The following is an 18,667-nucleotide window of genomic DNA, read 5'->3' as shown; positions in this document are numbered from 1 at the left end:
GGAAACATATTTTTTTCCTCTCCCAACACGCGGGCGTGTGGCTATCACGCCGAGCTTTTATTGAACCAACCGTCGAGCTGCTCATGAGGTTTTATCAAGCCGACCAAATTAATGAAAAAATATGCAAAATCTATTTTTTAAACCAACTGATATGAAACTGGTATAAAACATATGAATATAATCTATGTGTGTTTTAATGATGTTTGAAATTGACTCAAAAATAATTATTTTAGAGATAAAATTGTTTTTGACTGTTAATATTAGGGTAACATTGTATTTTATAATTAAATATTCATAAAACATTAGGAATAAAATTGTTTTTTTGGTAGGGAGGAATAAAATTGTTTTTAGTTACTAATATTATATTTTATAATTAAATAAATAAAATTTTAAATATAGGAAAAAGAAAAAAGAAAAAAATACAAACAATACTTGTTATTTGGATTAATAAATAAAGAAAAGAATCTTAAAGAAAAAGAAAAAAAAATAATGATAATTAAATTTTGAAATTGTAATTAATAATGTCATTGGAAACCAATATAATCATAAATCTTTATGGTTAAAATTCAAAGAACATTATGACAGCAGAGTTAGGCTATGATTATTTTGTTTTAACAAAGTAAGTCTTACTTGATAAAGTAAGCTCATCCAATGGTTTGAAAAACAAAGTAAAGCTTACTTTGTTTTAAACAAAGTAAGCATAGCTATATATTTCGAATAAATAACACTATATTAAATAAGGGTGTTTTAGTCCTAATAATTTCTATCCGGATAAATTCTATCCATCTACCTTTATTGTTATTTTATTTGATATGATGCAAATTATTACTTACATAATTCTACATAATTTTTATAAACTGAATTTCAATGTAAATTTTCCGATTTTTTTTATACGTTTCTATTTATAAAGTACCATTACTTGGTGTGTTTTCACTATTGGATGATGGATTAGAAAATTAATCCAATGATGAAAACACATAAAGTAATGCTTACTTTGTTAAAAACAAAGTAAGCATAGCCTTCACCTTAAGTTCTTGGTATAGATGTATTTAGATCCTTGGCATTCTTAACATTTTAAAATTATCAGTTAACTTTCAATTTATTCTTAAAAGTCAATTAAGTCTCTAATCTTCTAAAATCATGGATTAACCTTCTAAATTCATCAACAACAAAAAATTGAAAATCTAAAATCATCAATTAAGAGTAAGTTATCTTTAATTTTCTAAAATCATCAAGTAACATATGCTGAAACTACCTATTAATTCCCCCACTCAATTGAAATAACATTTTAATTTAATTTTTATTAATGTTTTATTATATTTTTATTCGATTCTTGATTCAATTATTTTATATATTTTTAGTTTAATAATTGATTAGTAAACAAAGTAAATACTAATATTGATTAGTATTTTATGATATTTTTAATTTTAATAATCAGTTCAATTTCAGTAAAAAAAAAAAAAAAAACTAAACTTACACCAAAATAAATATTATATACACACCGAATGAAACTGATTTAGCTTAAATTTTGCAATCACCATCTAACCAACACCGAGATGGGGTGCTGACGAGATTCCAAATTCATCATCAACATTTTGAGCATTAGGTTTCAAAAAAACATATTGACCATTATGGTTCATTATCTTGGTATAAATGAACAATAACTGCTTTGAAGAAATAAGGTCAAAATAAAGATCTAGCACATATATTCTTAGTAAAATAACCTATCATAGTATGCTTTTATAAATATACATTATAGATATAGGCTATAGGTGCCCCTGATAAACACAAAAAATAAAACAAATTCAAAAAAAAAACATCACCAGCACAGCAAACTCAAAGCCTCAGGTTTCCAGATTGTACCGTCAGAAATTCCTCTTGCAACAGTCTCAAGAAATGAGAAGATGACAACGAAATTAGAGATTTTTTTTTTAATTCTTTTTACAAATGTGGATATAGGACAGTATCGTAGATGATGAGCAGAAGCAAATGTTTGTAACAGTTGCTGCTAAGTGTGCAAAGCCATGAATAAGTTCTGCTTTCGCGCATGTTCCGGAATAAGCCTATTCACAATATCTTGTGGTATGCCTGACAGCTCTGCCGAATACAATGATAGACAATAAGGCATGAAACAGAAAATAAAACCATCTACAATATTTTCAGCCAGAGTGCATTAAGAAATGATGAAAGGAAATGAAAAGGGTTCATGAAGTTGGGTTAGACGCGTTAAGAGATCGTAAAATGTATTGGTGAACCAGATTCTTCTCTTACGTTATTCATGTCTCCAGATAAAATGCACAACTATATGATGCAGGTGTTAATACACAACTTACCTTGAGATTTAAAATTAAACAATGGAGGAAGCGGGCGACCGTTGGGAAGCCGAGTATTTGGATCTCTCAATTCGTCAAAAAAAGGGTGAACACATGCTTCCAACTGCAGGGAACGATTCTAATTGATTAATAAGTGAAAGTGTAACACTCAGAAAACTAACTACGTAAAACACCACAAACTTACAGCAGTGCATCTCAAATTGGGAGAATACTGGAAAAACCTACATACAAGATCCACTGCTTCTGGGGGTAAACACTTTTGAAACACCTGGTGCATAGAAAATTCGAAATAATGAATCTCAATAGCATATACAAGTCTTGTCACAACAAAATAGCAATCACGATAGATTGTATATAGAAAAATAGAAGAGACAGGCAGGGTGTTAATATGTGACATAAAGGAAGAGTAAGGTCCATGATGCAGCTATAAGTTGGTTATAACTAAAGAATGTTGTGAAGTTAGATAGTTGTTTCTAGCTGATTTCACATTGGCATATAACAGACTTCCAATTACTCCGTGTTATTCATTTCCTATTTCAGGTAAGTGCAGGTCACTTAATACGAAGTCCTCTACTATGAAACAACTTAACAGACCGTACCCAAAGAGTATTACGATCTTGAATTTATAATGATTTTTCTCAGCCTGTGATGTCCAACCAATTGTTCTTTCAGAAAAGGCTTGGCAGGCCTCTTTTTCTGTGAAGTTTTAAGCTTTACAACACATACATTCCATATCAGGCATGCACTCGGTTGAGCAATATTCAGCTCAAACTCACACAGGCAAAAGGAAACTCCATGAAGGGATTTCAGAGTATGGAAGAACAACACATACCTTGTGCCATGGATGCGGTTTTATTTGTGGAAACTTAAATTCGGTATAGTTTGGATTCATGCACTTTATCTCCTCTCTGGTTGGAGTCCCCAAAACCTGAAAAACAACATACAAATTTATTATTTAGCACCCCCAGGTAGCAGTAAAAAAATGGTCTAGTTTCACTGTTTCAATCATGAGAATAAGAAAGAACAGACAAAGAGAAGGCAAAGTTTCGTCATAAACTGCATTCTTAAGCATGCAATATTGGACTCTTTGTTTCCTCCAAAAATGATAGTCCTCTGTCTTGAAGTTTAGCAAACAAATTGTCAAGGGAGAAAATATAACTAAGGGTACAGAAAATAAATTCCAACATGCAACCGGTTATTACTGAAGTATAGACTTATTTACAGAACAAAACAGCAAGTGATGTCATTTCCAGCGTAACTGAATTCAGCCAGACATTCTAATAAATTCCTTCCGTGAAAAAAGTTTGATATTTTGAGATCTTGTAAAGTTCAGGGGTAACGTCCCGACATCACATATAACACACATAAAAACATACAAATTGTAACATCCGTGTATGAAAATTCTAATTTATTTATTTCAAAATAAATAGCGTTAATTAATTACGATTTTTTAATCAGTATTGGGTTTAATTTAATGTGTTTAGGAGTAAATTAAAAGATTTTGGTTAAGTGTTATAAGAGTTACAAATTAAGAGTACCAAAATCAATATTTTTCCAATTACAAAATCTTCTATACACGTAAATGGTATAATTTGATTTTAGGTTGCCATTAAATTCCATATTATATTATAATAAATAAATAATAAAACTTTAGGTATCTGAATGAATTTTTATCTATTAGAAAATTAAATTAAGAATTGAACTAGTTAAAGATTGAAGAGCTGAATTCGTAGATTGTTATCCTGTTTTCTTTTCAGGCTGTTAGGCATTCGGTATCCTATTTTCCATTCATACCCGATGCCGATTTGGGTCGGGTGTGACACAAATATTCCAAAGGGAAATAAGAATCAAAAGAGAATATCACCTTAATGATTTCAACTAGTTGGTCAACTCCACTTTCGCCAGGAAACAAAGGCTGCACAAAATGGTCATCCAAGAAAGAAGACAGTCATAAGACATAGAATCCAGACTTATCATATAAAAAATGCACAAATGTATATGTGAATGAGAATGTGAAAGTGTTTAGTACTGAGAGAGAGAGAAAGAGAGAGAAGAGGCAGAAGAAAGGAGAGGAAGTTGAGTTATGCAGACAGCTACCTGCCCAAGTAGCAACTCTGCCATCACACAGCCAGTTGACCAAATATCAATAGCAGTTGTATATTCAGTTGCACCAAATATCAATTCTGGAGCACGATAGTATCTCGAGCAGATGTAAGAAACATTGGGTTCTCCTTTCACCTTAAAAATGGAAAGGGATTTCAAGCAAGGAAATAATATAATCATTAGCAAATAGCCAACAACTTTATAAGAAAACTTACCAGCACTTTTGCACTCCCAAAATCACAAAGTTTTAGTTGATGTGTGTTTGGGTTGACCTGGACAACAAACGATTCACTTTTAAAACTAACAAAACAATAGGAGAGAATAATACTATCAAATTAGTAGTAAGAGTACTCTCTCACATAGATTGATTGTATTTCACCAATAGGGGGAAAAAAGTTGCACAACGGATTTAAATGTAATACTAACACATAAAAAGGTGCTACTTAAAACAAAATGCACCAACGGGGATAGGAACAGCTTCAGCATAAGTCCCAAGCCCAAAATAATGGGTGCTCTTATTTTCTGAGTTACAACATGGTTAGCATCAACCCCCAAAATTATACTCAATGAAGCACTGTTAACGATGAACCCACTACTTACCCTCCACATATACATAACGTAAAATTGCATTAGCAGCTTAAGAGTAAAGGTTGATGGGAGAGTAGCCAGTGACGACATGACAAGAAGTACTAGAAGGATTGGAGGCTCTAACATAGTTAGAGAAACCAATAACAGATATGATTCCACTTATAATACCAAAATTAATTTAACAAAACACCAGAGAATAAAGTTATTAATTCATGCAGCTGGAGGCAATAGAAGACAATAAGGATTAGTATTATTATGGATACCATGCCATCATTGTTATATGCTACAAGAATATATTCCGAAGTTCTTCTGTTTTATGAGATATGAAAAAATGTTGCTGATGCAAGATCTTAGACAGTCAGTTGACCCCCAAATCAAATTAGGGAACCACATTACTTAAAATTTATCTCCATAAAATACAATAGTACATAAATTTAGCTATCCAACCCAGCAGGACTATTGAAAATAATGTTTTCTTCCCTAATATAGGTAAATTTGACACAGGATTCCAGTTTATCAAATATAAAAATGCCATACTGATAACCAATAATGTGCATTTGCATCATAGTTGTTAAATCGAGATTCGACTCGTGACTCGAAATCTCATGTTGTGAATCCGGACTCGTGAATCGTAAGATTCGGATCAAATTCAAAATATTATAAAAAATAAAATATTAACCATATTTAACTTTAAATATTAGTCTAAAAATGCAATTTTAATATGCAAATAGAAATTATATCAAGTTATCATCCAAACACTCGAGTTAAAATTCAAATTTAATGCAATCTTAATAAAACTAATTGCAAAAAATCTAAATATCTATTGTAATTTGTAAACAATAGTAGTTTTAATTTCAACTAAACAAAAGTAAAGAAATTGTTCAATTAACCTCAATTGAGTGTCTTTTGTCAAATTGATATCTCTATCTTTGATATATATTGCTGCACTTGCACATTTGAGACTTGAAGTTGATGATGATGATTAAGAAATTTTCTTTTTTGTTCTAATCATGAACTTTTACAGTCTGCTCCTTCTTGTACAAGATGCCTTGTAAAAATTTGGCTCAAGATTTAGTCTCCTGTATAAGTCATTTTTCTCTAGTCCTTAAATTTTTCCTGCGAGACTTCTCCATTCACACTCTCATTCTTAAAGAAGGTTGGTTTCGAACAAAGAATGTTATCTGCTTCTCTCTAATAGTCCTCTTATTTTGTAAGCCAAGCATACAATGTCATTATCATCATATGCAGAATGTAGAAACCCAAAATATTTAACTAATTGGGATCCTCAACCATCTAATACTGAATCGAACAAGTTAGGATCCATAACCATCTATCTAATGCTTAAGTGTAAATACTAAATACAGCTAATCCTAAGATTTTTTTTTTTTTTTAAAAAGTATAGGCATATGTATGCAATGAACATTCCCTAGAAAAATATACAAACAAATAGAAACACTCTTAGTCATGGGCTTAATCAATTTAGTTGATAGACATAGAAGTCACTCACTGCTTGATTAAGGGTCATATATCAAAATGTCTTCCTCAACATGTAAAATTCTTACCAGTAAGTTTTGAGGCTTGATGTCACGGTGACAAATTCCGATGCAATTGTGTATATAAGCAAGTGCCCTGCAGATCTGAATCCATAAAGACAAAAGATATATCAAAGGCATTCTTAAAAATCCAAAGAAGGAAAATATAAGAAGTAATGGTCAGTTGTGTTGATCGAATAACAATATGGATTCTCATGTTCATTAATAAACCTAGACAATATACATTTGTGTTTTAATTTGGAAAAGCAATGGTATCACATTTCATGCTTATTTTTTTTGTGATGTGAGCATAATATGAACCAACAATATAAGCAATTTGTCCTTCCAAACATCCAAGGTTTTGCCATGCAAGAGGCTTCAATTCTTCATTCAGATTTTTAAGCAGAAGATTGATTTAAAAATTGCTCGGCTCTATATGGACAAAGTCAAGAAGCATAGAATCATGCAATTACACTGACGGAATCTAACTGGCAAGACCCCACTAATCAGACACATATACTTCTTCCAAGTCATAAAAACACATTCTGCAATATTATCTAGGGGTGTAAGCTGTCTGCTTGTGCCCTAGTATATAGGTAGAAGCAAGAGCGTCATTTTATGCTGTTTAGTATATTTGTATTAATTAAGCAGTAGAACTCTACATTTCGGAGGAAAAGAATACAACTTTCTTGAATCACAAGTTCAGTTACCAGAACTTTTGTAATCCAATCTTTTCAGAAACTATTGTTGGAGTTGTTATTCTGCCTGCAGGACTTTAACCTCATTTGTATAAGTTGGATTGAGAGATCCGGTCATGGTCAAAGCCTGTGGGCCTTCTCAAATTTAGCTTCTTTCTTTTTCAATTCCAATCAGCCCAGATAATACTTTCTCACAAATAAAACAGAGCCGACAAAACCTTAATCCAGAACCAGATTATCCATAATCGATAACTAGGCTAGTCTTCCTTATTAGTTAATGACTTGATTAACATGAGAAATCGACTCCTCATGACCAGCCATAAGACATCCATGGACCATGGTCCTTGATACTGAGATACAGGCGTAGTTTTGCATCTGGCAAACATGAAAATAAATGTTCACCACAAAGGAGTCTACAGATAACCATTTTAAACTTTGGTGAACAAACAGAAAAAAAAAAAAAAAATACTTTCAGTGTCATTTAATCGTCGAAATAAGGATAACCATTTAAATTGACTGAGCATGCTCGCTGTCAGAGCAATAGTCATTATATATCATTATCTCCTATGGCACATGATAGACAACGTCCGAGTAATACTCTTGATTCCACAGCAATCTAATTGTCAGAGTTCATGTTATCTATTGTCACTTGTGAAAGCAACGTCCATTCAATCATAAACCAGAGAGAAAAGAGCACATAAATCAGTACAAACCTGATAAGTATAAAGTTTAACATATATCAAAGGCATTCTTTGGTTCATCCTGCTGTAGTTCCTTGCAATACGGTTGACAGTTTCAGGAACATATTCAAGTACCAAATTAAGGTAGACCTCTTCCTTGTCTGTGGTTGAAAAAAAACAGTGCTTAAGGGAAACTACATTTGGATGGTCCAACATCTGCATAATCTGTAACTCTCTATTCTTGTAGCGCTTGTCCTGGAGAACTTTCTTGATAGCAACGATTTCTCCACTTTCTCTACATTTTGCCTGCAAGAAATCAAAAGAATTTAAATGATGCAACTTTCAAGAGAAAAGGAAAGACAATTCAATGAACAGAAAAACTAATTCAACCAACAACTGCACTTACTTGGAAGACAACACCGAAAGAGCCTGTTCCAACCACATGCTCTGCTATATAACTGATTGTCTATCAACCAAACATAACACAGATTTAAAAAAGATTTATCCGTTTACCAATTATAATATAAACATAGTGAGATCATACATTCCAGATTCTAGAAACAAGTTGCTAACCTGTCTCGATTGACCATTTCGACCACCAACAGTCGTTCTTATGACATGTCCAGCTTCTGCACCCACACCATCAATTACATCTGGTTCACTATCCTGCAAGAATGAGAAAGTTAAGACTTTTGCAACTGCACATATATTTTCATAAAGCCAGTCTTAAAAATAAACCAAACAATCAATCAAGTGAAATGCCAGATTGTGAAGGAGGTGAGTAGCTTCCCCTTTCATTTTTTGTTTTCCTATTGTTGGTATTATCTTAATCTTCTTTACAAATAACCTTTGATCCCTTATTCACTTCTTTTTATATAATTTAGATATACCAAAAGCTGGCAATTAAAATATTAGTTGAAATACATAGAGAATGTGACACCAAAACCAATAATCTCAGAAACTTTACAGTGAATGTTTTTTGATATCCGAAACTTCTTAAAGTGAAAATGGTGGGATTCAAAGCAGACTATAACAAGTTCAGTGGCAAATAACTATTACATTGAATTTTTCTTAATAAGTTTAATGTTATTAACTTATTTGCTCCACCTAAAGCATGATTTCATTGGAAAGGAACTGTGGTTGCTATCATATAGTCTAATAATTATAGGTCAAACAATAAGAGAAGTTTTTTTTTCACTGTTATACTACTTAATCATAAACAATTTCTAATTTTAATTGGATACAAAAGTAACTTTCAGGGGTGAATACTATTTAGCATCCCTATTCAAGCTAATATGAATTGCCCTTTGCAAAAGCAAATCACCAAGAAAGCAATTTCCTACAAGTGTTTCTACTTACAAGAGGTACTCAATGGAGAACAAACCATCCACTAGAGTATTTACAAGGGCTCAAGAGAAACTTAACAAAATAAAAGAAAAATAAGATATAAGAAAATGTGACCACTTACTCTGTCTTCATCATGGTCCACCTTGTCCCTCAATTTCATCTCAAGCATCTCTCTTCCCAGCCAATCAACTGAACTAGATGAACTCTTGAACCCATTAACAGACCTTGAACTTCCAACTCCCCCATTTCCAAGGCTAGCAGAAGCCATAATAGTGCAACTTTGAAGTACTACACTTGCTAATACTTATTACCCTTGTGATAAATTGCAGCTCCACCTACTATCCAACCCAGACACCTATAAAAGAATTGCAAATGTTCAAGCCAACAAACTGATAAGAACAACTAAAAGACAGAAAGGAATTCAAGAGATTCTTTAAGCATTCTCAACCAATCAGTAGAATTAAATCATTCATATTGAGTTCAGATCAGATAATACCTAAACAATTAAAGAAGAACTTGACATGGGGATGAAAAAAACAATCAATTAAATAAAGACACATATTCCTTATCTCTAGTTAGTTACAATAAAGTGACACATTTTATCCAAAAAAAAGACACATAACACCCAAGTAAGAAATTGATGTGTTTCTATCATGAACATTTACCAACAAGAAATACTCAGAGAGTGTAATTTGAGCAAAAATTCACTTCTTAAACCATGATCTAACAATAACAGATGACAAGCATAAAAATCCAAAATAAATAAAAGTAAGAAAAAGTTATATGCCAATTTGACTTGAACGAAACTGATCGGATCTGAACTAAAACCATTCAAAAATTATTAATTACAAACAGGGACAAATTCCATTTTAAAACAGAAAATCTCCATCAGCGGACATAGAAATTAAACAGCATAAATATCAGCAATCACCAATAAAAAAAAAACCTTGAATAAAACCAGAAAAGTAAAAATAAAACAGATCGAGAGCAATATCTTCGGTGTACAAAAGGAACCTGAAAACGCATTTCTCGCATTTGTTGCTTCCGATACTGACAAAAGTGGAAAGCAGTAGAAGAGAAACAAAATAACGGTACTGTTGATCAGATTATAAGAAGGAGAAGAAGAAGACGACGACGAACAAGGAAGAAGATGAAGGAGGAGGAGAAGAATTGTTGGTATTATCTCTTGTAATTTTTTTTAATTTTTGTTTTTTTTTTTCTTAAATTATTTTCGGGGGATTTCTGTTTTGAGTAACTACTGACAGTAACCTGACAATGTTCATTTCACCTCTTCTTTCTGACATGAATATATTATCCGTTGCATTCCTCTCATTGGCCATTTTATTTTCATTATCATTATAATAATAAAAATACAATCTATAATAATAGGTATATACACGTATTCCGTGGAAAATTTACAGGGTAAATTACACCCATGGGATAGTATGATACCTCTATTTTATGCTTTGCTAGTACAACGGTCTTTTTCTCTTTGATCAAGATGGTTACTCAAATAGTAAGCGTCTGATGTATTATTTGGTTGAAAGATAAAAATATGTTGTTTATATAGAAAAATTTACTGAAATGATTTGGAAAATTAAAACGGTAATTAAATGAAAAATGTGATTCTATATAATTTTAAAATTTAAAATTTTATATTTTGAGGTTGTTAATTATATTTTATCTTGGTCAATAAAGTAGTCATTATATTGAGTAAATTGCATTAAATATATCTTCAGTTCACATTTTGATATTTAAATTACAATTTGTTCCAAAAAATATACCTTAAATATAAATGATTGAACAATTTAATAGTTTTAACAGTAAGTAACCAGTCAATTCGAATTTGACTATTTATTTAACAATTTTTAAGAATTTGATTATTTGTTTGACAACTTTTAATTAAAAATTGAGAAGACTCACTCTATCTCCTTTGAATCTCTCTCTCTCTCTTCTGTTTCTCTATCTTTTTATCTCTCTTCTCAAATTTGTTTGTCTCTCTCTCTTTTTTTCTCTCCTCAAATCTGATTCTGGAAGATGAAAAGGATGAAAAGTTTCGATTTATTTCGGACGGAACGACCTAGATTTGCACTAGCTATATATTGTTATTGTTCAATATAATTGTGCACAACTAGAAAGAACAGACACCAATGCAAAATTATCAAGTCTGGGCTTTAAATACATCATATGATTGAACATTACCAGAATCTCACACAAGCATTTGAAAACAAAAATTAATCCAATAAAATCCCAAAACAAATTCATAAATGAATAAAAACACAAAAATAGTTCAATTTAATTTAGTTCGAGATGGACAATTTATATCCTTGTTAACCCAAAACAAATTCATAAATGAATCCAAAACTTTTCGAGACAGTTATCCGTGTTGCCTTCTCCCACCACCGAATCCTTTTTCAGCAAGACGTGCAACTTCAATGGCGTCTTCCTTCTCCCGCCATCAAATCTCCTTCTTAGAGTAGCACCTTGCTCGCTTGTAAGCCCATGTTGCCTTAAATAGGTACTCCCTTTCACTTTCAACAAGATACGTCTCAATCGGCTCAAATACATCATTATTACATCCCCTTTCGAAAAAACAGTTAGTTTACCAACAATTGAGGAAGGCGATCTAGGTGGTTTTATCTTGAACCTCCTTGAAATATCGCAAAACACATCAAAGCTTTCTTTGCTATTTTCCACATCGATTGTATATGGCAATCATTATTTAGCTCATTCTACTATGTTTCAGTTTTGTTATCGGTATGGTTTAGAGAGAGAGAAAATGAGAGAAAATCAAAGAAAGAGAATGAAATGGGGGGGAGAGAGTTAGAATGTAAATAAGAATTATTTTTTTAATAAAAGATTTTTGGATTTAATTCTGATCTTTTGGGAGTCAAAAAGGTAAATGGTAATTTTATCTTTTTAGGTTAGTTGGGTGTATAGTAGCTCCTAACTATTGACCGGTTAGTGACCGTCAAATGCACTAAATTGTCCAGTCGCCGCTACTTAAGTATATTTTTGTGACAAAATACAATTCAAGTACCAAAATATGAACTAAGATAAAGTTTAGGTACCATTCGAGCCCTTGTAATGCCGACCATAGTTGTGAAGGCAAAGGAGAAAAAAAAAATTAGGCCATGAACTAAATCTTTCATAGATTCAAAACCAATTTCGATCCATTTCTTTGATGACCATTCGATTCACGACAAAAATAATTTTTCCAGAATACGTGTGTGTATGACATTATTGGTTACACAATATTTGCAAACAGATTACATTCATACAGTTATATGCAACGGACGACATATAAATTTATTTTAAAATAATATTTGATTATCTATCATGAACTAATAATCAATGAATTAGAAAAAAAATATTTCGGAAGGAAGCCTGCCAGCCTAAGAGCAGGGGGGTCTTGGTATAAGGCAAGCTAAGGACAATAATAAAGTCCTGTTAATGAAGCTTCTTTGGAGAATGTGGCAATCCCCCTCCTCCCTTTGGGTTCGTCTTCTGTGCGGCAAGTATAGGAAAGATAGAATCTTTGGTGGCCCGAAGGAGAGGGTTGTCAGCTGTTCCTTCCTCTGGAAAGGGCTTAGTGCTGTTTTTGTTGAGTTCTGTACGGGGATTGGCTTGGAGGTGGGTAATGGGAGATCCATTAGTTTCTGGTATGACACCTGGATTGGTGACAAACCGTTGATTGAGGTGTGCATCGCCCCTCCGCCGAATGATCTCCTCTCCTGGAGAATTGCTGATGTGGTGGACTCGGAGGAAGACTGGATCTGGTCTAAGTTCGACTCCTTTCTTAGCCTGGAGACCCTCCTTAATATTAGAGGTGTGAAGATTAGTAATCAGGAGGAGGATAAGGACAGACACTACTGGGCCTTGACTAATAATGGTTCTTATTCTTGCAAATCGGCCTATGAAGCTTTTACCCCTAATAGGGCTGATCCTCCCTTGGAAATTTGGAAGTCCATTTGGGCCCTCAAAGTCCCCTATCGCATTAGGAGTTTACTATGGCTGGGAGTCAAAGACAGACTCCTCACGAATGCAGATAGACACAGAAGGCACTTGGCTGTATCTGGTGCCTGTAGCAGATGCAGCGGCCATGTGGAAACCTTGTGCCATGCTTTGAAGGATTGCCCGAATAGTAGAAAGGTTTGGGAAGGGGTCCTTCCTCACCACATCCTTCCTTCCTTTATGGGGTTCTCTGATATTGACTGGTTCTCTGAAGGCGTTAATGGGAATTTGTTGGCCAGTATGGAGAACGGGGCTATTCTCTTCGCTATTATTTGTCACCAAATGTGGAAATGGAGGAATGAAGAGTTATTTGCTGAGAAGACTGTCTTTATTCCTGACCTCCGGTTTTACTTCTCGAAAAAACTCTCTGTTATTACAAAGAGTTTTGAAGGAGAGCCCCTGGTTCACCCCTCCCCGGTTAAAGAGGTCCAGTTAGTTGGTTGGAGGAAGCCCATGGAAGGGGTTGTCAAGTTGAATACGGATGGCTCCTGCCTTAGTAATGGCAGAATTGCTGCTGGTGGAGTTCTTCGGGATGCTAGTGGCGCATGGCTGGCTGGGTTTACCCATAACTTAGGTACGGGCTCCTCCTTTACTGCGGAGCTCTGGGGGATCTTGTCTGGCATTAAACTCGCCATTCGCATGGGTGTTAAAAGACTTTCGGTAGAGTCTGACAATTTGGAGGCTATCAACAGGATTTCGGATAGACATGCTGTTTGTCTTAAGAGTCAGAATCTCATTAAAGCCATCTTGAGGCTTCGTCCTGCCTTCGATTCTCTTACCTTCTCCCATATTTATAGGGAGCAAAACCGTGTGGCGGATCGCTTGGCAGCTGCTGGGCATGGGGGGATGTTAGGTGTTTCTACCCTCTCCGTTCCTCCTTCTTTTCTGTTACCTTCTCTTCTTGAGGATAGGATTGGGGTCAGTCTTCCTAGACTGATCCCGGGTTAGGTTTTTGTTTGTTTGTTTTTTTTCTTCCCTTCTTACCAAAAAAAAAAAGAAAAAAAATATTTCTAATAATTAATTTTAATCACACGTACATTCAAAATATATTAGAAATACATTTTGAATATCTAAAAATTAAAAAAGTATAATTAATCGTTTATTAATTTTACTCTAATAAGAAACATGTCTCTGAAAAACGTTTTACTTTTCTGTAATTTAATTTTAATTTATATAATTTTCTATGCATTTAAAAATAATTTTTACACATTAAAAACTATTACAGAATACCAATTAATTCAATATCAATCATTTTGTACACTCAAAAATAAATTAAAAATTATAGAAAAATCCAAAAAAAAAACATATGAGCAGCCTGGTAAATTCGACACTGAACGGATGTAGGAGAGGCCGCACGCGTCGCGAGTGTGCGGTGGCCCGTCGGTGCGTGCAAGCCACGTGCCGCCATCCCGGTGTCAGACAACTCTGTAACCTTTAGTGATGGGAGGTTTTCGAGGTCTGCGAGTTTGATGGTGTGGTCGATTTTGGGTTTCGACAACTGGAAATTAGTGAAATAGCACAAACATACCCTAACTGCGTGTGTTAAATTGCTAAAACACGCCAGAAATTTCTAATAGCCACGAGGCGAATTTCAACAGACTAAAATCATCCTGAGACACACAAAATATGTAGATATGAGACATAACTGGACCAAGCATGCATTTATTCAATCAAACCAATCAAAAAAATCTCAAAGCATGTAAAAAAGGTTCCTAAAAGATGGAATGCGGAGCTAAAGGGCTTCCATACCAATGAAGGCTCTAATACAACCAATGCATATTATCTCCAACCTCAAAGGGATAGGTAATGAACCTGGAACAATTAATAAACAAACAACAGATTTAGACTTACCTCTTGTAGTGTAGATCCGTTGAATAGCAGCGGAAAAAATTAACTTTGGCTCCGTATCAGCGATATAGGAGGCTGCTACGCCACAAAAGCAATCACTATTGTTCCACGAACTAAGAACATACACCGAGGAATAGAGGGAGGGCAGCTATGGGTGTAGGGAGAGAGGAATTGCCTTGTGCAGTATTCTAATTCTTTACGAATGTGAATTTTTTTTCCAAAAACGTGATATTCATTAACCAAAGAAAAACCGACAGAGGGAAAACCTCTGCTTACAAACCTACTTTGGCTCGAAGCCAATTGGTACAAAGAAAATCATCTAAACACACAGAATCAAAAGCAATGGCTTGTTTAGCTACTAAATGAGCTGCCCAGTTACACTTCCTCCTAACTAGAACAAAAGTACAGCTAGGAATAGCGACAGATAAACACTCTATATCCTCGACCACAGTTAAGATAAAGCATGGTTTTTCGTTGGTTCCGTAGTTGAGCGAATCGATTAGCTGCTTCGAATCCCCTTCCAAAATAACCTGAGTGAATCCATAATCAACACAGAACCTGACTGCTTCTCTCATAGCAAGAGCTTTAACCGTTAGTGGACACAGATTGCCTTTAAATCTACGAGCTCGGCAGATAAGAATTGTACCAGCGTGATCCCGGGCCACTATGCCTGCGCTTCCCCTCTTTGAACGGGCATTGCAACCCCCATCCATATTGACTTTCACCCAATTCACAAGAGGCGAGGACCAAGAAAGATTTTGCTGATCTTCTACGTTCGGTTTAATACGGTTCAACAAGGAAACCGACTCAAACCAATCTTGTGTTTGGACTCTAGCTCTACTAAGAAATTCGGAGTTACTCCACGTTATCTGATTAAAAACCAGCTCATTCCTTCCTTTCCATATTTGCCATAGGAGAAAGCAAACTCGCGGAAGATAATCATGAGACAATTGTCGTTGGACGTACAAATTGAGAAAAGCCTTCCAAATTTCCACAATGTTATAATTAACAAAGCCTTCCGCTCTTAATGAAAATGGAGGAGAGAACCAAATATTTTGAACCCGATCACAACCAAAGAACAGATGGACCATATCTTCAATCTCAGGGCACATGGGGCAAACAGGGCTGATTGAGATTCCTCTTCTTGCCAGGTTAGCATTAGTAGGCAGCCTGTTGGAGAGTAGACGCCACATGAAAATCTTGATTTTATTTGGAACATATAACTTCCAGACTTACTGCCAGAACTTAGCTTCAACCTGAGGTGCCTGTGGGTTCACTGAATCCCGGATTAAATTAGATGCAATTCTATATCCAGATTTAACTAGATACATTCCAGATTTGGAAAAATTCCAAATGAGAGAGTCTGGACAGCCTGTGATACTGATAAGGATTGCCAAAATCTGCTCAACATCTTCATCCACAAACAATTCCTTAATTAAATTGACATTCCACTTACCCGATTCAGGACTGCAAAGATGATGAACAAAAATATTGGGTGTCTGATTTGGGTATCTAGGACGTGCAATGAAGGACGGGGAATGTGGAAGCCAAGGATCAACAAAGCATCGGATAGAGTTACCGCTGCCCACATGCCATCTTAAACCCTGTTTCAAGATTTCCCTTCCTTTAAGCAAACTTCTCCAACCCCAGGACGGGTTAGATCCCAATGTAGCCTCAATGAGAGAAGAGAAAGGGAAATATTTTCCTTGGAGAACCCTGTGTATTAATGAAGAGGGATTAACAAGCATTTTCCAGCTTTGCTTAGCCAGGAGAGCAAGATTGAAGGCTCTAAGGTCTCGGAATCCCAAACCCCCATCGTCTTTAACTTTGCAGAGATCAAGCCATGAAAACCAATGCACTTTCCTTTTTATATCATCTTCACCCCACCAAAATTTTTCTATCAAACTGTTAAGTTCTTTGCACACTCTATCTGGAAGTTGAAAGCAAGACATTGTGTAGATTGGGATAGAAGTGGCAACTGCTTTAATAAGAATCTCTTTCCCTGCAAGACTGAGTAATTTACCTTTCCAACTTGCCAGTCGAGAAGCAACTCGCAACTTAAGGTCTCTAAAAGCTTGTGTCTTGGATCGATTAATGACCGAAGGAAGCCCGAGATACTTATCCTGCCCCCCATATTCTGAACTCCCATAATCTCTGCCAACTGGTATCGAGTCACTAGAGGGGTGTTCTTACTGAAAAAGATAGAGGATTTTTCCAGATTTATGCACTGCCCACTTCCTGCACAAAAGGCAATTAGGGCTGATTTGATATTCTGGATGTTCACTTCATCAGCATGACAAAAAAGCAAAGCATCATCAGCAAAGAGGAGATGAGACACCGACGGACTTCGTCTTGCCAATTGAATTCCCTTAATTTTCCCTTCCATGTCGGCCAAGGTTAGGATATGAGTAAGGCATTCTGCACATAAGATAAAAAGGTAGGGAGACAGGGGATCACCCTATCGTAGTCCACGCTGAGGCTGAACAAAGCCATGAGTCTCACCATTAATGTTAAAAGAGTAGGTGACTGTAGAAACACACTCCATAACCCAATTAATCCATTTGCTATGGAACCCTGAAATGCTCAAGATGTGCCTTAGAAAGCTCCATTCAAGACGGTCATATGCCTTGCTCATATCGAGTTTTATTGATGTTTCCATCTTCCCCTGACGGCGGTTCTTGAGACTATGCATTAGCTCATGTGCAATGAGAATGTTATCAGCAATATTCCTATTCCTAAGAAAAGCACTCTGGTTGTCACTGATTAGGAAGGGCATGAATTTCTGCAATCTTCTTGTTAGAATCTTTGAAATGATCTTGTAGAATACTGTGCACAAACTGATTGGCCTAAGTTGGCTCATGTTGCGAACAACCTCTGTTTTTGGTATGAGTGTGATGATGGTGTGATTAAACCCCTTAAGCATTTTACCCGTTCTGAAGAAACTCTTCACTGCTTTCAAAAGCTCATGTCGAATGGTGGGCCAATAATGTTGGAAGAACCCAGCAGAGAAACCGTCAGGCCCTGGAGCTTTGTTAGGATGGATAGAAAAAACAGCTTTGTGAATTTCCATCTCAGTAACTTCAGCAGTAAGCTCACAATTCATAGCTTCTGTTACTTTTGGAGTCCAGTTTGCTGTGAGCGAGTCCCAATTCAGTGAGTAATCAAAAGCGAATATCCCTTGGAAGTAGCTAGTAACAATACTGACCATCTTGTCCTTATCGGTACACCAGATTCCATACTCATCTTCTAACCCCAGGATAGCATTCCTCCTACGTCTTTGATTAACTGTCATATGGAAGAAGGCTGTATTTTTATCACCAATTTGGAGCCAGGAGATTCTGGATTTTTGGCTCCATTAAATTTCTTCTTTGGAGATTTCTGAGCGTAATTCCTTTTCTAAGGCATCCCTTTATTTCACCCCTCTAGGACACCTTGTCTTGCTAATCTCAGCTAACTCTTCCTTAATACGGATGATATTCTTTTTTGCATTATTGAAAGAGTTCCGGTTCCAAATAGCTAACTGT

General features: G+C 35.1%; 1 protein-coding gene across 1 annotated transcript; it reads right to left on the bottom strand.

Moving 5' to 3' along the window:
* Positions 1-1,678: 1,678 nt before the first annotated feature.
* LOC136225963 (shaggy-related protein kinase kappa) lies at positions 1,679-10,572 on the bottom strand. The gene is made up of 13 exons (XM_066014183.1): positions 10,296-10,572; positions 9,403-9,636; positions 8,508-8,600; positions 8,341-8,400; positions 7,968-8,240; positions 6,587-6,661; positions 4,652-4,708; positions 4,431-4,571; positions 4,198-4,248; positions 3,166-3,261; positions 2,518-2,601; positions 2,334-2,436; positions 1,679-2,097 (listed from the first exon to the last, which is right to left on the bottom strand). The coding sequence occupies exons 2-13, from the start codon at positions 9,547-9,549 to the stop codon at positions 2,009-2,011; spliced, it is 1,269 nt and encodes a 422-aa protein (XP_065870255.1). The 5' UTR covers positions 9,550-9,636; positions 10,296-10,572; the 3' UTR covers positions 1,679-2,008.
* Positions 10,573-18,667: the final 8,095 nt, after the last annotated feature.

This window comes from Euphorbia lathyris, chromosome 4, assembly GCF_963576675.1.
Source record: "Euphorbia lathyris chromosome 4, ddEupLath1.1, whole genome shotgun sequence".
NCBI classification, from domain to species: Eukaryota; Viridiplantae; Streptophyta; class Magnoliopsida; order Malpighiales; family Euphorbiaceae; genus Euphorbia; species Euphorbia lathyris.
The sequence above is the reverse complement of the archived record's forward strand: the minus strand, read 5'-3'. Positions and strand labels throughout refer to the sequence as shown.